The following is a 22,127-nucleotide window of genomic DNA, read 5'->3' as shown; positions in this document are numbered from 1 at the left end:
AAGACACGCAACAGCAACATCATTGTCGTCATCATCATCATCATCAGCAGCAGCAGCAGCAGCAAGTGATGGCATCAGCCTTCTTTCTGTCCCTTATATTGCATCTGGGCTAACTGCCCTTAGGGCAGGTGGCACTCACCTCTGGGTTGGGCGCCCTCATTCCCAGCATCACACCCTTCCTCCCAGCATCACATCCTTAATCCCAGCATCACACGCCCTAGATCCATTTACCTCCAGAAAGCCCCGCTTATGATCACATGAGGCATTGTGGAGACATTTAGATACAAATCATAACATTTATGAATCAGGTGTATTTCATAATAAGGTTTTAAAAAGGAATGTTCTATAATCTTGTCATAGTTATCTTACAAGTACAGATTGAGCATCCTTCCTCCAAAATGCTTCAGAATCCAAAACTGTTTGAGTAGCAGCGTGATGCCATAAGTGGAGAATTCTACACCTGACCTCGTATGACAGGTTAGAGTCCAAATGCAGGTGCAATGAAGATATTATGTGAAATTGTCCTCAGTGTATGTGTGTAAAGTATATATGAAGTGTAAATGAATTTCATGTTGAGATTTGGGTCACGTCCCTAAGATATCTCATTTTATATATGCAAATATTCTATAACCCAAAATACTTCCTTTTTGATAAGGGGTACTCAACTTTATATGTAATAATTAATTCGAATTGAAATCTTTGTCTCCTTTTTTAAAGAATTGTTGTTTTGGCCATCTAACTAAAGGATTGTGTGTTATGTGCCTATGACTAAATTTCTGAACGCAACATATTTTCACCTTCTCCCAAAGTATGTGATATCTTCAGCGCATTAGTGAAAATTCATCTTTTGTCTGATCCCATCAGATTTGACCAGGGAGGACAGAGGTATGGGAGTTTCTTGCTTAGTGCATTAGGATAATATTTTCTATAAAAGTAGAGTTCATGCCAGGAGATCATAAGTCTCTTTTGGAAGATCAAGAAAATACATTGTGATGGTGGTATGGGAAAAGTAAAAGCAAAATATAAACATTTCTAGGAGTTAGGGATCCTGTATTGCAGTGCTAAGACCTTAACTTCTCATTTGTATAAGAAACATTTCCTACTTGGAGGTCTAAGTTAGTTGTAGGGATATTGTTGAGGGACTGGAGAAAATAGCTACAAAGAAAATACCCCCTGCAAAGGGTATTCATCAGCTTGGACTGCCATAATGAAATACAGGTTGAATATCCCTTATCTGAAATGCTTGGGACCAAAAATGTTACAGATTTTGGGGATTTCTAAAAATTTTGGGGGATATTTGCATAGACTTTACTGGTTCAGCATCCCTATACCCAAAATCCAAACTCTGAAACTTTTTGAAATTTACAATGTGAAATAGGAAGAAAAGGGCTAAAGGTGTAGGGAAAGTGGGAAGGGTAGGGGAAACATAATAAGGGAAAAGAAAAAAATATGAGAAAATGAAAAACTGGAAAGAAAATGTTTGTAAGTGGGGAGGGAAGGAGGGGGTGAAGGGAGGGCAGGAACAAGGGGAAAAAATGAGAACCAAGACCTGTCATGTAAAGGTACAAGATCCGAGTAATGAATGTAACTGTACTGTCTACCTAAAATGTACCAATAAACTTAGTTTAAAAAAAAAACTTTTTGAGCATCATGTTGCTGTTCAGACAGTTTTGGATTTTAGAGAATTTCAGGTTTTGTCTTTTAAGATTGAAGACATTCAACTCATACCACAGGCTGGATGGTTTAAACAAGAGAAATTTCTTTCTTTTAGTTCTGGAAGTACAAGCATAGTCAAGTTCTAGTGAGGGCTCTCTTCCAAAGGATATCTGTGTTGTGACTTGAACAATGTTTAAGGGTTATGTAGGATGGTTAGCGAGGAGAGAATAGGAAGAGAGTTTTAGGCAGAGACTCAAATTAAAGACTAATTTATTTCAAAGTGTAGCTGGTATATAGCTGGAAATATCTGGATCTCTGAAGAATGACAGGGCAGAAAAGTGTGCAATAATCTGCTGTAGTAACCTGTGTTGTCTAGTCCTTAGGCAAGTGAGTTGAATTTGATTAATGTGTTTAATTAAATACACAAGTCAGCAATAAAATGTATTGAGTGATAATTCAGCTACAGGCACACTGTCTTTGATTTGAAGAAATGTTAAGTATGAGACAAAAACAAACAAATATTCATGTATTCCATCTAAAACAGAAAGCTGATGCTATAATTTAAAAAGTCCTTAGATCTAATGCAGAAATCTACTGGGCTTCCATTGTCTTGTGTTCAAACATATCAATGAATTATATTTTAAAGAAAATAGATTTTATGAGTGTGGATGGGGGGCTAGGGATGTAGCTTAGAGAAGAGCACTTGTCTAGCATACGTGAGGCCCCATGTTCAATCCCAAAGCACTGCAAGAAAAAAAATGTGGACATCCATACTGTTGGGGTTTGAGGGGTTTAATTAGTGGTACAGTACCCTGTTATTGCTCATAATTTGGAACCATTTGGGAGATAAATGGCTCAGGTGGATAGAAATAAAAATATCTCATTCATTAGTGGCAGAGCTTGTAGAATATGACTTAGGTGTCTGGCAACAATGGACTTCCTGAGAACAAAGCCCTGCATTCAGTAGAAATATTCTCCTCAGGCCCTACCTAGGATGAGGCACTGCAGTTGGCCTGCACTTGAGTCCCATATTAGACTTCTGTAGTTTAAAGTTCAGTCATTCTTCTCAAGTCTGTTTCCAATGAGTCATTTCCATTGCCCAGCCCTAGGTTAGAATGGGCATGTGCATTGTGTAAAGACTGTTAGAAGCAGGTATGTGGTCACCCATGGAGAAATTTGATGAAGTATAACAGTGATGAGAAGTTCTTTCTGGGGTCTCACTTGAGAGTTTCATGGGACAGTATAACTGCATTTTCCGTGTTTCATTTTTTTCAAGAAGTTACTGAAGACATAAAATAATTTCCCTTTCTTATTTCTAATGATGACATGCCATATTTAGGGAAACTACTCAGAGTTTATGCTGTTTGGATTTTTTTTTAATCACAAGAACTTCTTCCATCTTGGTTTTAGTCAAATCTTTGCAATTTCAGCTATTGAAGAGGCAAGCATTAGACTCTAGAGGTCAGACTTCTGGCAAAGGATTTGGGTTTCACTCTTGTAGTGTCTTTCACTGTCGGTGACAAGATAGAAATTTTATTATTTGTTTACTTAAAGTAGTGGTCTACGAGAGCAGTGCTAGTCCTAGGTTAGTGATTTATGGATTTTCCGTTATATTATAAAGTTATCAGTGGACACTTCTCCCCCAAATCCCAGATTCTGAGTCCTCTTTTTTATGACCTTTTTGGGAAAATGAATCCAAGTCCTTGTACTGAGCCTACACACCCAGCTCCTAAACCCTTTTTAATGTGGATCTTTGCATACTGTCTAATGACTGCATCTGCACAGATATTTCTCCCCAAGAAATTACTGAGAAGCGATTGTGTTGGTACTTAATACTTAAAAGATCACACCTTAAGACTTAAGGTGTTAAGACTACAAAGACTCCAAGGGTGTTAAGGCACAGACATACCTAGTATAAGTCCGTTAGAGTAGTAGCTGGGTGTCCATATCCTGCAGGGGTTCCCAGGCTTGAGAGAGAGAGAATTTATGAATGCCATAAGTATATTGAGATATATTTATGTCCTATGCATGTCCAAAATTTTAAAAAATCTATATTTAATTGACAAAAAGTCTATACATTTACTGTATACAGCATGTTTTGAAATCTGTATGAGATGTGATTGAAAAATAGAGCGAATGTTTAAATTTTTAAAAGTTATTATGGTAAAAGACACATTGCCATTAATCCTCCTGAGCTACTCCCCCTCACTCCAAGCATACTTATCCCATCTATCTAGCAACCTTGTGAAGCAGTTCTGAAAGTTCTTTTTCATAAGTGTTTTTAGTTGCATTGTTGTGGCTGCCTTGATATTCTGAATCAATTAACTTTTTTTAAGAGTTATGGTTTAGATCTAAAATGTGCCCCCACAGCCTCATGTGTTTGGAAGGTTTTTGGATTATGAGGGTGTTATACTCATCACTGGATTTTTCCATTGATGAATTCAGTAGCTGAATGTACTGTTAGGAGGTGGGGCCAGGCTGGAGGTGGATCGCTGGGGGTGTGACCTGGAAGAGTGTGTTCTTCTCTGGCTCTGCCCTTCTCTGCTTCTTTCTTGACTGCTATGGGTTGAGCCCTTTTCTTCCACTGTGTCCTTTTGCCATCCTGGTTCTGCCTTGGAGCTAGCAACCATGGACTGAAACTGTGAGCTAAAATGTATCTTTCGTCCTTTAAATTACAGGTGTCAGGTATTTTGTTCCAGCGATAGTCAAGTGGTAACAATTCCTTTCATTGCCATTTTGACTTTAGAGAAGACCCAGAACCTGCATGGTGCCACATCTGTGCATAAGGTAAATAAAGACGCACTGATGTCTTTACAAGCCTGTCTTTACATTGGCTGGCACTTGGTAGCAGCATTCACTGTAGTTTTTTTTATGACACTTGGTAAGGACATGAAAGAAGACTTCCAGAGCTGATTCAGAAAGTGACAAGAATGATGAGATGAATGTGTTTGAAGCAAGGGGAAATACTTTGAGAGGAATCAATGGCCATGTGTCTTTTCTAGTGTAATACATTTTAAAAATTTAAATATTCACCATATATTTTGATCACGCTGTATGTATATTATGGAAAGGCTAAATCAAGCTAGTTAATCTATGCATTACCTTACACATTTTTCACATTTTTGTTGTGAGAACACTTAAAATTTATTCTCCTAGCCATGTTCTAGAATGTAATAAGTTGTTATTAACTGTAGTCATCATGTTATACTATTTTTTGTATTTATTCCTACTAACTGAAATTTTGTATTCTTTGACCACTTTCTATGAATACAATTTTATTTAGTGTTTGTAACATAGTTATAATGTGTGTCTGATATATGCACAATGTACTGTAGTTGTAATTATGTCTTTGATCTCAGTAAAATTACCTTCATATATCAAGTTGATTAAACTGAGAACCTGAGATGCATTATTAGTTCCTCTGTTTATTAGCTCCCACAGTCATTCTGTCAATAAGACCACAGAATTGCTTACTACGGAGAGCTGGGGATGTAGTTGAGTGGCAGAGTGCTTGCCTAATATGCATGAGGCCCAGAGTTTGATCCCCAGCACTGAAGAAAATAGAAAGGAGTTATTGAGGAAGTGCAGACAAGAGATCAGGGTGAGATAGACTGCACATTGCCTATAGTCAGTCCTGTGACTCTGAGGCAAGATGGTCTGCATTTGAATTTTATGTCCTTCATTTGCATATGAACCTGTGTGTGATTTTGGGTGAAGTTTTTGGTTTCTCTCTGTCTCAGTTTAATGGGAATAATCATAGTGTTTTTTCAAAGAATTGTATTAACTCAGTTAATGTACACATACATACAGTGCTTAGAACAATGCCTGGTTCATGATGTTAGCAATCACTATTTTTTTTCCTTCGGTATCAGGGATCAAACTTGGGACCTTGTGCTTGACAGGCAGGTGGCAGAACCACTGAGCTAAATTCCTGGTCCAGTCTCTATTGTTTTTGTTTGTCTGCTCTTTGCCCAGTTTCTACCACAGGGCCTTGTTCCAGCATTTATTTTTAGTGCATGAGTGAATAAAGAAATATGTGCTTATCATTTCATAAATAAAGAATGAAGGACGGAGCCAGGTGTGGTGGTGCATACCTGTAATTCTAGCTACTAGAGAGGCTGAGAAAGGAGGATTGCAAGCTTGAGGTCAGTCCTGGCAACTTAGATCCTTTCTCAGTAAAAACTAAAAAGGGCTGGAGATGTAGCTCAGTGATAAAGCACTTGGCTACTACAAGGCCCTGGGTTCAATTCCTAGCACTGATAAAATATTATGGAGGGAAGGAAGGTGTTATGATTTGTATCTAGATGTCCCCCCAAAGCCACATGCAGTCATAGATGGGGCTTTTCAGTGGTGGCTGGATCTAGAGTGTGTGATGCTGGGATCAAGAGTGTGTGATTACTAAATTCGTCTACTGATTAGCACAGTTCTGGGTAGGATAAAGGGTGCCTCACCCTGGGTGTGAGTGCTATCCACCCTAATGGCGATAAAATTTAATGGAAAGAAAGAGGGTCCTTGTCTCTGCTAGTCGCTTGCTGTCTGCCCTGCTTTGCCATGAACTGTTTCTCCTCTACAGTACTCCTCTGTCATGCTGCCCTGCCTTGAAGACAGCCAACTATGAACTGAAACCTCCACAAACTGTGAGCTTTAATAAACCTTTCTTTCTTCAACTTTGAGTTTTGGGTATTTTGTCTCAGCAGTGAGAAAAGTAGCCAGGAAGGAGAAAATGAATGATTATGAGCTATGTTTAGTAGGTCAGACATGGGTATGATATCTGACCATTTTTTAGGATAAAATTACGGGTTTATTTTCTGGTGGCTGCTAAGCATTTGGCTGGTAAAAACTTCCATGCATTGTAATGTTAACCTGCTGTCACTTCCTGAATCATGTGGTTTCTTCTAGGGTTGTGAAGGATTTAGGTTTGTGTAACATGTTTGACCATCTCACAGGTATTCATTGTCTAGCCCTTAAAGTAGAAAATATTCATTCTGCTGGTCTTACAGTAGTTCGCTTTTCCCTTTGAGAGACCTCAATGGAAAAGTGTGAAACACTACCACTGGAAGGGATTACAGATGTGTTCTCTCGGTTCTGTCATTCATTCTTTTAAAAAATGACTTTATTGACATAATTTATATAGAATAAATATACTCATATATAATACATAATTCAATGATATTTTGTCAAATTATTAAATTGTATAACTCAATGAGAAAAAAAATGGAGGTGCAAAATGTGTGCTATTTCCATGACTGGTATCCTTCATTGAACTTAGGCACTACATACAATGTCTTTTTAGTTTCATCCATGTTGTGGCACGTATCAGTTGCTCATTTCTTTTTCCATTATACTCATGTACCATATTTTGCTTCTTCATTCATCAGTTGAGACACTTGGGTTGTTTCCATTTGGGGGCTACTATTTATAAAAGGAACTTGAATGCCTCCAGATTTGGGTATTTGTAGAGGGATGCCAAGGGATGACTGTACTCTCATGTTGAAAACTTGGACGTTAGTAGTTCCCATTCCTGTGTATATAGCGGAACCTGATGTAGAACTTCTTTAAATATGTGCCTCATTCACATGACAGACCTATATGTGGGAGACCCCGGGCATGTGTATTTCAGCTGGTTCCCTAAATGACTGAATACCTGTTAGTAGGTAGAGTGTTTTATAAATGTGATGGGTAGTTGGACTTGTATTCTCCCTTTATACTGTGGCATTTTACAGTGGCATGAGATCAGGATAAACTGAATATAGGTCAACCACGCCCATATTTTAGGTGTGTAAAGAACATAAGGCTGTGTTTGTGATGGGCTTCAGCTTTCACTGTCAATTGGTTCATTGCCAGTGTTAAATCTTAAGCAGTTCTGAAAAAATATTCTTAATAATACAGTACGGGTGACCTAAATTAAAATGACCTGAATGTATTAAAGAAATTGAGCAATAAAATCAATGGCTTGTATTTCTCACGTCAGGTTAAACCTAATTATATGACAGATATTTATTTCCCATTTAGATATAAAATTTCAATAGTGAAATTATTGGCTTCATGAAACATGTTTCTTGCAGTCTTTTAGTTCTTATATAGAGAACAATCCATTCATTTATTTTGGGAAATTGATGTAGTAAAGTTGTTTGCTTCTTGTTTACCAAACTATAGCACCACATCATGATACATCATATGACTGTCTTGTTTTATTGCTATTATGTGTACATTGTTGCACAAATGCTCATTTATATTGGTACCCAGGAAGCTGCTAGAGTGGCACATAAGGAAGTTATAGCATTCTGTCCTTCTGCTGGACAGGAATAACTTCAACGAGAGGGAGTTGTGTAGTTAGTTTTGTAGAAGTATTTTTCCTGCCATGCTCCAGCCCACAAATCATTTCTCTTCCTTATCTCAGCCCGGATGTGCTCTGTTTTGAGGCAATCAAGATACTGCAAGGAAAAATAACTCTTCTGAAGAACTCATAAAAAGTAGTATTTGTGCAGCATTCGACAATTTATAAAGGGTTTTGACACAGCATGTTTTTATTCCACCCTTACAAAAGCCCAATTTTAGAAATGAGCAGCAGAGCGATACCTTGCTGAATTGTGGCTGAATGGAAAGTGAAGCTACAACTTCTCTCACTGAATGTACCAAATTCTTCTCATCTGTGCTACCTAGTTACTATGAGGCAAAATAAATATATCATTGAAATTGGTACAAATAAATAATCTGTTAGGATTAATTTGCTAAAATGTATAAAAAACAACATATTTCAGGTAAAAATGGCATAAATCATGGCAAAATAACAAGCATGGAGGAATTCTGTTGTTCACGCTCATGCATCTGGTAAGGGTGGGTGACTCATGGCAGGACTTCCAAAATGGCCATGTGAGAGGGAGCTCAACCAATCCTCTCCATACAAGACAACAATAAAACTGGACATAATTTTAAAAAATAACAATCTAAAGTCTGTTGAAGTAGATAAGTTGTCAAATAACAAATTAGGGAGTGACTTTCCAGTTTTTCTTGGTGGGAACATTTCTTTTAAAGAAAATCTACTGGATCTTGGTAAGAATGATGGGTGTCTGTAGCACTTAAGCTAAGGGCTACACCCATCCCCGCCAGACATACGTTGCGGAAGACTGATTCTGGGCAAATAGAATGGGCTGTGCTGAGCACAGTTCCCATTTCTCCCATGATCTCTGGAAATAAACTCTTATGTTTATGGTCAGCTGCTTTTAAACACGGGTATTAAGTGAATTCACTGGAGAAAGGATAATTATTTGGTTTTTTTTTTTAAACAAATGGTTCTGGGACATTTGAATATCCAAATGCAAATGGACTCATTTGGACCCTAACCTGAGACCATGCTAAAAAAATTAACTCAAATTATATCCAAGGCCTACATGAAAGAGCCAAGACTACAAAACACTTAGAAAATATAAAAACAAATATTCATAACTTTGGGTTACACAAGTATTTCTTATGACAAAACTACAAGCTGTGAAAGAAAATGAAGTAGACTTCATCAGGATTAAAAACTTTGGCTTTGCCAAATATACTGTCAATAAACTGGAAGGACAAGCCAGAGACTAGGAGAGAACATGCAAATCATATATCTGAAAAGGATATGTATCTTGTGTAGGTAATAAGAATAATCATAAAAAACATGAGTTTTAAAAATGAGCAAAGGGCTTTAAGAAACACTTCTCCAAAGAGGATATTAGGATGGCCAGTACATACATAACCATATATATCAGAATTATTAACCATATATATCAGAATTATTTAGGGAAATACAGTTTTGAAAAGCATGACAAAGTGCCACTGTACACTTATTAGAATGGCTGAAATAAGAGATACTGGTAGCACCAATTGTTGAGAATGTGAAGCAACTAGAACTCTCACACATTGCTGTGGTGGGAGGTGTTGCACAGTGGTATGGTTATTCTGCAAAATGGCCTGATAGTTTCTTTTAAAGTTAAATATACACTTACTATATGATGTAGCAGTCCCACTGTGGGTATTTACCATTAAGAAATGAAAACATGCTCACATAAAAACCTCTTGATGACAGCTTTATTTATGATAGTCAGATGTTCCTCACCCAGTAATTGGTTCCTGGCTGACTTATTCAATAAAGTGTGGGACTCTTAATCTCAGGGTCATGGGTTCAAACCCCACACTGGGTGCCAAATACTGAGAATCCCTGAAACATTACTGGAAACCCCTGCAGTAGGCTCCAGTTTCCTGCCCAGTGTATGACACAGGGCCGAGGGGGGAAAAAAAAACTAGAAGACAGAACTGAGAGAGACAGAAAGCGGGTTTCCAGGACAACCAATGCAGGTACAACCAACAAAGGCCCTGGCCAGTCCAAAGCCAGTGATTTTTATTAGTAATCAATTGGGCTAAAGGAAGCTGTGTGTGAGGGCAGTACTATGTGTGAGGATGCGCAGTTGTGTAGTTTCTGTGAAAATTAAGCAAGGCTTATAAAAAAACAAGGCAGAGTATTCTCAGATTAGGAACAGAATAAACAAAATTTATGGTTGTAATTAGAACATTGTCCTTCTAGTAAGAAGGTTCTAGTTAATGGGAATGGATTTTGGGTGTGAGTCACTCTGACCTCAGCATGTAGCCTTCAGCCAGACTCACTTCTATAAACAAGCCAACTATGGGGTTAACTCTTCACAGCCTGCACTGCTTGCAGCCTGCTTTGGGCGTAATCAATACTGCAGTCTCCCACAAACCCCTACTGTGCTCTAAATAATTTCACAGTGTGGCCAAACTGTTCTGGTAATCTAGCCTTATTAGCTTACATAAGAGAGGAAGAAGTCTCACTAGAGGAAAACAGAACATCCATGTACCTGTTCCCTTCCTCCTTAACAAAGGCTTGTTCATATAGATGATTCCATATTGCATCTGGTTGATGGCTGTTTAGAATCACATCTTACCTTCTGTCCACTTGTTCAGCTGTGCTCTTAGCAGCCTCAGTAACAAAAGGGAAACTGGCCCTGGACTTATGGGGACTGGTTTCTTTGATTACCCTCCGGGACTCTTAAGCCCCATGTAGCTCGTGATTGTATTCTTTCCTCATACTATCAATTTTGGAATGGGTACATACTTTAACTGTATATAGGCTTTTCTTGTTTTTGGTTGTCTTTTAAAAATTAGAAAAGCTGGCAATTGTATAGTGTCAACAAAATATGCTAATAGTTGTGAAGTGAATTTTTGCATACCCAGAAGTTTAAACAGTCTTAAAGTTTTGCACCTTTGAACTCACCATTTTGTCTTTAGCCACATCAAATGTCAAAGAAATTTCATTCATATTTGATTTTTATGAAAGTTTATGGATTGTGATATCATTGATTCTCTCTTCATTAGCTGACATCCCCTGTGCTATTTTTTTTGGCCTACATAAGTAGTTATTTCTCTTTCTGGCCCACATACATGGTTATTTCTCTTTATAATCTAGAACACTATGTTGTTGATATGGTCAAATCAGTGCCTCTGTGTGTGTGTGTGCGTGTGTGTGTAAATACTGAACTTTCTGAGCATTTGCAAATTTCATTCATTGTAGTTATAACCTGTTTATAGTTCCCTGTCAGAGAATATCTTTAGATCCAACACGTGAAATGTGCTGTTCATGTTTTTTCCAAGTCTATTGTTTTCTCACCAAAATACCACTCTGCAGTCCTCATATCTTGTTCTTTCAAGTGGGAAATGCTAAATATGAACTTAATGTTATGTAGTGGAATACAGTGGTAATAAATATGAATTTTAAATGTTTGGGGAGTTATTAAAACTCTACCTTGAGTTAGCAGTAGCAGTTGGTATAGTTTTGGTTGTAACTATCAAAATAATGTTAAACTTGTATTTTTGCTGTGATATTTTGTGTTGTCATGTTTTAGCCACAAAGGGGCAGCATCATTGCCTTCAGTGTCTGTCATCTTTAATGTGGGCATATTTGGCCCAGAGTAAAGAGCGGAAAGTTTTATAACTTTAAAAATCTTATCACCTTATAATGATTCTAAATATGGTCATGGTGATAACAGATTTCAAGAGCATTTATTGTAATTGAAGAATTTTTTTGAAAATATAAACCTTCTGTTTTATTATAATAATGTTTATTCTTAGGATCCATGATTTCTGTTAGCTCTGCTAATAATGAAGTTAGTAAAGTCAAGAAGCAGTATGTTACATGAAGCAGGTTTTGGCTGGGGAGAAAGATAGTTTTGTGAATGACTTTTTTTTTTTTGCTTTCCTAATGAAAATATCTAAGTTATATGACAGGTAGCTTCCTCTGGGCTCTAGAGATGAATGTTAAAGGGCCACAGAAATCACTTTTGTCATGTGACTTCATCAGAAAATAGCTGCCTAACCAGGAAGTGAAGTAAGAATAAAAAACATTACAAAATTCCATCTGGAGGGAAGAGTGAAGCCCAGAGAGCTCTGAGTACCCCAGTTCTACCAGCAGCCTCAAGAAGTGTGGTTGCCACAGCTGGCTCCAGTCATCATCACCTTGACCTCAATCATGAGGAACAAAGCAGAGCACTGTGGACAGAGGCAGAGGGAATGGCAACCTATGGAACAGGATAAGATGGTCATTGCAATGAAAGTTGGGAATAGTAAAATAGTTCAGTGTAAAAATGCATAGTTTCACTGACAGGAATGACACCAAGCTAGATGTATTCATACATCTGATTGCTGCAAAGAATAGCCCCTAAGAGTCACTTTTGTAGTAGAGAGGATAGAGACTCTATGGAGTTTGATGTTGTTGAAGGAGAAAAGAGTGCACAGGCAATAAAGATTGCAGACCTTTCTGGAGTTCTGGTGCCAGGCAGTAAATATTGCAGCACACAGTAGCCATTATGATGTTATCTGCATCATAGTGGCCTCCATGTGGTCATCATCAGAATGATTAGAATAATGAGAATGGGAAAAATAAGAAGGGATCATAGAGTACCCCTGAACACCAAACTCAATGGCACATAGATAATGTGCCTCTTCCCTTGCTCCATGCAGAGGCCCTGTGGGTATTTACCAGAGTGTTCCTGCCCCACTGTTCAGGGAGTGTTGCTGGAAAACAGGTGGACCCATGAGAGCAATGATGATTGGAGGTATAGCCCACAAGTCTGCAGGACCTCTCTTTGCCTAAGGCAATAATGAAAAAACATGAGCAGGAAAGTTAGAGAGATGAAACCCAAGGCCAATAGGTACTTCAGTATAGGTACTCTACTACTTCATTTACAATACCAGTCACCCAGATAGCCCTAAACCGCAAGGTGGCCAAGAGAGTACCCCCTGGGCAGTACGCTCCTGAGGCCAAGCAGGACATGGCTGAATAAATACTGACTGGACATCTTTACAATCATCCAGTTTGTCACTCAACTAGAAGAAGAGAATGTAGAGTCCAGTAGTAAGACCTAAAGAGAAGATTGATAACTAAAGACAATAAGTGTTTGCCTTTATTCCACCCACCAAAACAACTAGAACCATCTGCATTATGTGATTTTTATTATTTTTTTCCCTAAAGCCATCTCTTTTGGTAGTGACAAACATGACTTTCTAGTTTTCCTCATACACCTTTAAAGTTTTTAAAAATTGTTATCTAGTCTTATTGAAACTGTTAACACTCTCATTTTAAATTTGTAAAAAAGCCTTTAAGACTTGATATTTTTGTAAAAGTACAAAAGTGTAAGTATCTGTTGATATAGGTCTATAATAATGATAACGCACCACAGACACTTTTGGGTTTAAGTTACTGTTTTTCTAGATTTTATATATGATTGGCTATTCAATGTTCCATGAATTCTCATGTCTTGGTGACCTTACAGAACATTGTATAAAGTGTGTTAGTCAGTTGTTACTGTAACAAAATACATAAGATAATTAACTAAAGTAGAAGGAAGGTTTGTTATGGTTCACAGTTTTAGAGGCTTCGGTCCTTGACTGGTTGGCTCCATTGCTTGGGCCTTGGAAGTACATCATGGTGGGAGTGCATGATGGAGTGAAACTGTTCACTTCGGGGTCAGGAATGATAAAAGGGAAGAGGAAGGGGCTAGAGTCATTACCTTCTTAGAGAATATACCTCCAATGACCTAAGTGCTCCCACCAGGCCCCATCTCTTAAAGGATCCCACTGACTCCCAATAGCGCCAAGCTGGGGTCCAAGCCTTTAACACATGGGCCTTTGGGGGACATTTAAGATCCAAACTATAGCACATAGAATATAGTAAGCATTGTTCTTTCTTTTTCAGATGTAATTTTCTCCATTAATCATCAGTGAAATGGGAGAGCATTTTTACTGTTCTTTTAATGTTGCTAGCAAAGAACTGAATTTAGAGAAAGTCTGAAATTTTCCTAAGAGAATTATACACATGTCTGGTAGTTATAGTTTTTATTTTTTGTTCCACATTTCAGTTACTTTTGCTTGAGCACATGTGACTCTTGTCCAGGACGAGGGAAATGACACGCCTTCCTCGTTCATGGAATTGAATGCTTATACACAATTTTGCTGTTTTTATTTTTCTCTAATTGGAAGATGCTACTAAGAAGGAAATGAAACTTAAAGACTTGCAGCTGACTATCTAAGCTGCTTCATAGCCACAGCCCCAGGAAGCCAGCTCTCCAGCCCTGAATCATAACTGCTCAAATTTACACTGCTGCATTTAGCTTCCTAAGGGGTGTAATTACTTTCTCCATGATACCCAGTGCTTGAAGTGACCTAAGCGAAAGCATCCCCCCACCCTGCCCTAGTGTTTGGCAAAGCAAGTTGCATTTATAGCATCTAGAAATTCAAGTGGCCTGGTCCTTGCTTGCAGATGGTAGTAGGACTGGCTTAAGGGTTGCTTCTGGGGAAAATCAAGGGCTCAGCAGCTCCTCCTTGTGCTGTCATAAGCAAAAAATCTTCACTGCTCATCATTCCGTTTTCCTCCACGAAAAGCCCCAGAAATAAGACGTGATTATGTGTTAAAACTACTCCGAATACCATAATAACCACCAAGAGTACCTTTCCACCTTGTCCTTCTGTGGCCGAGCGACTCATATGAGACCAGAATAGGTGATGTGGAACCCTTTCTGAAGGACTGCCGAGTTAATGCTAAATATGCAGCCTTGACCTGGCTTATATGATTTCCTTTGTATCTTATAATCTTTGAAATTAACAGTGCCTTTATTTCTATACTCTGTCCTTCCACAGATCTGATGCCCTTTTTTTTTCTTGCTCTATTTCAGGGCTCATCGTTGGGGTGATCTTGAGGTATGGCACTCCTGCCACCAGTGGCCGTGACAAGTCACTCAGCTGTACTCAGGAAGACAGGGCCTTCAGCACCTTATTGGTGAATGTCAGTGGGAAGTTCTTTGAATACACCCTGAAAGGAGAAATCAGCCCTGGCAAGCTCAACAGTGTAGAGCAGAATGATATGCTGCGGAAGGTGAGCTGGCACATAGTTGTCAATGGCGTGGTTGTTGATTCCATGGCTCTGTTTTGACCTTGTGGAGAGAAATGTTTCCAAACCCCTGGAATATCAGTAACATTCCTGGTTGTCAGTTTTTCTAGGAAGCTTTTAGACCATCATGAGGAGAATGAAGCAGATTTTAATTTGAGCCTTTCAACTTTATGACCTTCTTAAACTTATTCGGATCTGTGGTGGATGTGAACTCCTGTGCAGTGGGTTTGCCTATCCCTGCTCAACTCATTTGTCGAACTACCATCTGTTTTACTCTTTTCCCTTTTCCATGTTATGGATTAAATATGAGATTTTTTCTTTCTTAAAACATTATTGATTTCACTTTTAGCATGCTTATTTAGTTTTCAGAAGTGCAGTTCTTAGTTCTTCGTTAATCTTTTGTCATATTCTACAAATAATATTTGAATGCATACTCTCATTATGATTAATGACAAAGACCTAATGAACCTTCAGAGGAAGAATGGCTTGTCGTCTTAGAATTTGAGTCCAAACATTGTTTTTTAATTTAGTGTTGGGATAGCAAAAATGTTTCACAAGAAAAAGGATTATAGGGGCCAGGAATTTAGCTCAGCAGCACAGCACCTGCCTGGCAAGTGCAAGGCCCTGAGTTCAATTCCTGGTACCAAACAAACAAACAAAAAGGATTATGCAAGATCTGCATTACTTGACATATATTCCATTGCCATAAAGACCAGGGCCTATCAGCAAGAGGGCTTCTATAGAGTGGTCTGGGAAATCCAGGTTGTGGGGAGCCTTTTAAAATACAGAACAAGGTTAATGGAGACCTACTTGAAAAGGTAGAGTATAAAGAGTGTTCCAAAAATTAAATATCTGTTCTTGGAATGTACTGATCCTTAAGAGAAATTATTTTTAACTTGGAGTATTAAATATGATCATCTTGTTGGTATCCTAATGGCAATACTAGTGTGTGCTTTACTCCCAGCACTTCCTAAGAAAGATTGGAATTTCCATAAACATTGTAAAATTAAATACAATTGTGAGTGATAAACAGTGTAAATGCCACATTAATGGCTATTTTGAAATGGTGGTTTGAATTCTTCAGATTGGATTGGGTAGGGTATGGGGAAAAAGTGAAATGATCCCCATCTGTTATCAGGTATGTAACCATCAAAAGAGTAAAGATTTCAGTCTCTGAGATTACATGGGAGGACAGAATCCTGACTGAAAATTACCAGCCAACAGACACAGTTCACCTAATCTCATGCATACTGACCAAGCCTTTATGCTTTTTTATTTCTCTCACTCTGGGTCCCCATACTCCCCCTTAGTTACTTATTTTTAGTTCATTTTAACTAATTTTGGAGGTCCAAGGCTCCTACTCATTCTGATTTTCCCTGCTGAGAGGCTACTCTTATCTTTAGCAAGAAGAAATAATAAAGCGTAATTTGAAAGAACCATTCTTTTTTAATTAGGCTGATTAACATCTCAAATTTCCAAAGAAAACTAATTTTTAATAATTAGATGGAGATTTAAGATAATTAATTGAAATAAAAGACAATTAGTCTTTCCACATGAGCAAATTTGTTAAAAAAATAAGATTAGTGTGTTTATAGAATGCTGAATTCTCTTCTTAATGTGATAAGACTTTGCTGTTTAGAAGTTTCAGAGTGATTTCCTTATTCCAACCCTACAGATAATTTTAGTTCTTTAGAGTTACTAAATTCATGGTAACATTCACAAATCCACTAGCCTTACTGACAACTTTGATCTATGCCACATCAAGTATCAAGAATACTGCTCACTTAAAAGGTGCTCAGATTTAGAATTATGTCTATGAAAGATTATGTGAGAGGATCCAGAAAGTTAATAAAGAATCACAACAGCATTTTGTTACAGTTAAGCATTTATAAAGGTGTGATAAAATTAAGATATTTGTATTTCTTATTTAAAAATATTGGTTAGTAGCTTTCTGTGAGTTCTCAAAATTGCACTCAACTATTGTGTCTGAATATAGGTTAAACCATCACACCAAGATCATAAATCAGAAATAATATAAGGAGAAAAACATGTCATTCTACAGGGAAATTATGGCTTCTCTTCTGGACCAAGTCTGTGGTTTGTCACATTGGTTTTATTTGCTGCAGACATTTCAGTTTTATCCGGAGGCTCCAATATTAAGAAAATATTATAGCGTCATACTAAAAATTGGCTTTTTTCTTTTTAAACTTTTAGGTAACATTCGACCCAGAGGTGTTTTTCAACATTTTGTTGCCTCCGATTATTTTCCATGCTGGATACAGTTTAAAGAAGGTAAGATGGTTTTGCCAGTAATTTCTTAAGACATCTGAATATCTCTGTGTTAATTTGCCTTCATAGTTTACCAGTTTTTTCTTCTCCTAGATTGGCAATTACTCTTTTCCTCACCCATTCAGAGATTATAGATGACTCATCATCAGTGATACATTTCTGTTTTGAAACCTAGAATTTGTCTATACTTCCAGTGGGAAGGTAATGTGGTACAGCTACTCTAGGAAACGAAGTAACAGTTTCTTATAAAACTTAAAGTTGAGATTGCCATAGGACCCAATAATTTCACTACTACAGATTTATCTCAGAGAAATGGAAACTTAAGTTCACAAAAAAAACTATACCCAATTATTCATACTATCTCATTTGTAATAGACAAAAACTGAAAGTAACCAAAATGTCCAATAGTAGGTAAATGGTTAAAAGAACTGTGGTACATCCATACTATAAATAGTACTCAGCCACATAATAAAACATACTATTGAGACATAATCCGAATGGATGTTCTACCCCTGAGCTACATCACCAACTCAGCTCTGTGTCTTAATTGTACTAATAGGACCTTCACTTGTGATAAAATAACCTTTTTTTTTTTTTTTTTTTTTTTTTTTTTTTTTTTTTTTTTTTTTTTTTTTTTTTTTTTTTTGGTACTGGGGATCAAACTCAGGACCTGTGCTTGCGAGGCAGGCGCAGTGCCACTGAGCTAAATCCCCGGCCCTCCAAAATAACATTTAACTATCCACACACATTGTCCCAATGCCAGTTTCTTGGTTTTGAAACTTTCCTATAGTTAACATAACATATAACCAGTGGAGGAAGCTGGGTGAAGGATATAAAAGACCTCTTCTACTGTCTTTGCAACTTCATTGCATATAAGTTTATTCTAGAATAACAAAGTTTTAAGAAACTTAGCTATCCTTATCATTAAGGTCATTATTCTTGACAGTAACATTAGGGTTATGCTTCTAGTTTTTTAAAATGCCAAGCACTGTTACACAGTGTGGGCAGGTCCCTTTCCTCCCACTGTGGGGATATTTTATGAAAATTAGCTTTCCAAAAAGGCTTTCCTGAGATAAGAGCCATGGATTTTATTTCAGCTCTCTTTCTAAATGAAAACTATGACAACCTTTTCGATGATTCCAGAGAAGAGAAATCTAAAACTCAACAGTATCTTTGGGAACTAGGGAAGGCCTTCCAAACTGATAAACTCTAGCTAACTAAGTGAGAAAAACAAGGGAAGAAACAAAGTACCTGTATCAGGAATAAAAGAGGGGACATCACTGCAGATCCTTCAGACATTCAAAGAATTATAAGGGAATACTATGAGCAAATTTGTGCCTGTAAATTTGACAACTTAGGTGAAATAGACAAATTCATTGAAAGATACAAATTACCAAAACTGACCTGATGAGACAGAAAACTTGAACAGCCCTATGCTAATTTTTAAAAATGATTTTTAAATTAAACATCTTCTTACTAGCCCAAATGGCTTCACTGGTGAATTATATCAAGCATTTAGGGAAGAAATAATGCCAGTCCTATACAAATCCTTTCAAAAAGTAGAGGAAGGAACACTTCTTAAATCATTTTGCAGTTGGGCCATCAAACAGGTTTTTCTATTAAAGCCACTCCAGTTTTCAGAAAATTTTACAACTGTTTCCCACCAACATAAATGTAGTTATATAGAGCATCAAGTATGTATAAGAACTTTACATATACTTACTTATTTCTGTTTTATATATATTTTTTCTAATACTCACATAAATTCTAAGAAAGCAATAGTGTTTGGCTATTAGCTCATACTGCTTCTCCGTCAGATTTCCAGGGTACTGAAAACAGATACAAGCAGTTCCTTCATGATTAAATGATAAATTCATGATCCAGGATCCCTGGTAAGCCTATGTTAAAGTGTGTAGCTTAGCCTTTAGGAATGGAGCTCCTTACAACTCATTTCATCCATTGAAGACAGGTATCCTTTAGCCACTAGGTTGGTCACAGTCATAGGTGTGGAGGTTGAAGTGGAGAGATCCTAGAAATCATTAGGTCTGTCAAAGTCTGCTGCTTCTGCTCACAGCATAAAGGTTAGAGGAGAAACAATGATCCCCTACCATGTAGAGGGTCAAGACTACAAGTCAGAGTCAACCCAGTTTCCCCTTTCATAGATAACTGACCCTCCTTACTGCATCAACTGCAGAGTGGGAGTGTTACAGGTAGAGGGATGGAATAGAAATCCTGTCTCCCTGATGGATACTTTTGGAGTAGGAGGCTGTGCATTTTTGCACACCAGCCCAACACACATTTGTGCACTCACTTGTAAAAGAGTATCTTGTATTTCACTGATGATGAAAGCAAACTTAAATTAATGGTGCAAGTAAGGTTATGTAGATGGTGTGAGACTAAGTCAAGGTTATGCTCTCTTTGATTCCTGGGCCCACCGCTACACTGTCTCTGGACTGAGGTGTTTTTCACAAATAAACCATACAATGTTCCTGACTCACCTATGCGGTTGCCAAAATTATCTGAACCTATATGTCATTTACTGACATACGATAGATAGGAGATGGTTATTATGAATCTAAATAAATGTATTTATTTACCTAAATGGAGAATTTGGGAACTCTTTTTCAGACCAAAATTAATGATGGATAATTTGGTATTTTAAACAGCTAATCTCAATGTATAATCAAACTCATAATTACTTTATATGAAATCAAATTATGGGCTGTGAAAGCCACTTTAACGGCTGAAAAAACACCATTTTTGCATAATCTTCCCTTCATCAGTCCTATTTTCTTAAAAGAAAAACAAATAACAGGCTTTGCTAGTTCCCAATTTAAGCTGTTCTTGACATGGTAGTCTTTTGGGTTATCAACTGTTACTCTTTTTCTTTTTTAAACAGTCCTTATAAAAGCACTGAAATAGTTGGTTCTTGTTGTGATTGCCATGTCTGATTAAACATATTGTCAGTTGAATGTGTGGTATTTCACTGTTTTACTGGTGGTGTGTAAACAGGTACACACAGAACATTTGACCTATGTGTATAGAGTTCTCAATGCAGATGCGGACCTTTTTTTCTGATTTGAAATAGTTATCATTGGAATTAGCTTTGATTTTTGTGCTGTCATTTTGGTTTGCATACAGGGAATCAACTAGAAAAGAATTCATCTGTAGAAGCCTTAATTTTTTGGTGAACTTCCCTGTAAACACACACACACACACACACACACCCACCCACCCACACACTAACATGTGAAAACTTGTCAGTGAGGAATGGGAGAGGATAGGGTGTTCCAAGGAGTAGAAATGTAAGGCTTATCGTGGAATACTGGGAATTGGGATATCAAGGGAATTTTCACCAAAAGGAAATCTTACTAGTTCTGGTCTGTCATAGGCCTAGATTCTTGAAAGCTTTATAGGAGCATACCACCATCTCCTGTTGTCTCTTCTTACCATGCTGTATCTGGGAGTAAGGAGTAGGGGAGACTCTGCACCAGTCCTGGCTGTATTGTAGCCAAATAAGCATAGAATAATAGACCTAGAATTTCACTGGACACCTCCTGTTCTTTGATCCCTAAAGGGAAATGGTGGGATTAAAAAGCTGGGCAGCGAGGAGGCTTATGTAATGAGAGAGAAATGCACTGGGATTCAGAGACTGGCTTTCCAGTTCTGGAGCTTTGTTTTGGTGGGTATATAACTTCAGGCAACTCATGTCTGCTCTTTGAATTTTAGATTTCTTTTGTGTAAGTAAAATGGTATAAACAACAGCTTTATACTGAGGTATTGTAAGAATTGGATGGGATATATGAAAGTACTTTGTGAAGTATGAAGTATACATTTAAGTACTAGATGTACTATACAAATAAGTGTTACATCTGTTCAAGGTATAGTAAGATTTCAGTTAATATCAGCAAATATGAATGAGGGATGGGTAATTTATGTGCTTGTGATTCTATAATATATTATGAATGTATTTTTTGTAGTAGATTTGCGTTTCTAATTTTGTGCTTTGGCTAGTATCATGAATATGATTTTAATATATAGTTATACTAATCACAGGGATGGTTACACAAAAGCAAGCAGAATGGCAAGAGAAGCACATCTGAGATTGAAATTTGTTCCTGGATACTTCATATTAGTGTCATCGGTCTTATGTTTTGTCCTTGATTCACTGTTAACACTTCATGGTTAAAGCCTTTGATAGATTTTTAAAAATGGAAGTGGATTTACAGTAGTGGGTTTATTGACATTAATCATCTTTTATGAAATATATATAAATGCATTGTCTTAAAAAATGACTGGGGACAATGATTTAGAAGTGAAACATAATATGTATAGGCAGCACCCTCATTTGGTGACTGTTGACATGGCAAGTTCTTCCTGTGCCTTGTCTTTCCCAGGTGTAACTCAGCTGGCACACTGGACCCTGCTGCCTTTTTAAATATTTTATGTAAAATATTCCTGGCCCTTGTTACATTAGGATGCTTGGGATATTTTATTTGTCGTTTTTTTTCTGTTATTGTTAAATAGTTCTGATTGTTGAATGAGAACAGATTTTGCCTTGAGAAATAGGAATCATGGCTTAGGATTTTCAAGGAAAAGCATAACTTCTTCCCCCACAGTTAGAGTATCCTGTGGGCTTACAGACCTGTAAGAAGTAAATCCTTATGTGTGTTTGTGTATATTTTTTAAGGTAACCAATGAATATGCAGAAGTATTGAAAACATTGTAGGTTTTTTTTTTTTTTTTTTTT

At 37.3% G+C, this 22,127-nt stretch overlaps 1 protein-coding gene across 1 annotated transcript in view; it reads left to right on the top strand.

Moving 5' to 3' along the window:
* Slc9a7 (solute carrier family 9 member A7) overlaps positions 1 to 22,127 on the top strand; it is a 139,391-nt gene that overhangs the window by 48,890 nt on the left and 68,374 nt on the right. Inside the window, exons 2-3 of the mRNA XM_010643485.2 lie at positions 14,874 to 15,073; positions 17,303 to 17,380. Of these exons, the coding sequence (XP_010641787.1) occupies positions 14,874 to 15,073; positions 17,303 to 17,380 (278 nt within the window). The remainder of the gene's footprint in view (positions 1 to 14,873; positions 15,074 to 17,302; positions 17,381 to 22,127) is intronic.

The sequence above is a fragment of the Fukomys damarensis genome, unplaced genomic scaffold (assembly GCF_012274545.1).
Source record: "Fukomys damarensis isolate Sample0158 unplaced genomic scaffold, DMR_v1.0_HiC HiC_scaffold_39, whole genome shotgun sequence".
NCBI lineage: Eukaryota > Metazoa > Chordata > Mammalia > Rodentia > Bathyergidae > Fukomys > Fukomys damarensis.
Note: the sequence above shows the minus strand (reverse complement) of the source record. Positions and strands in the feature narration are given on the sequence as shown.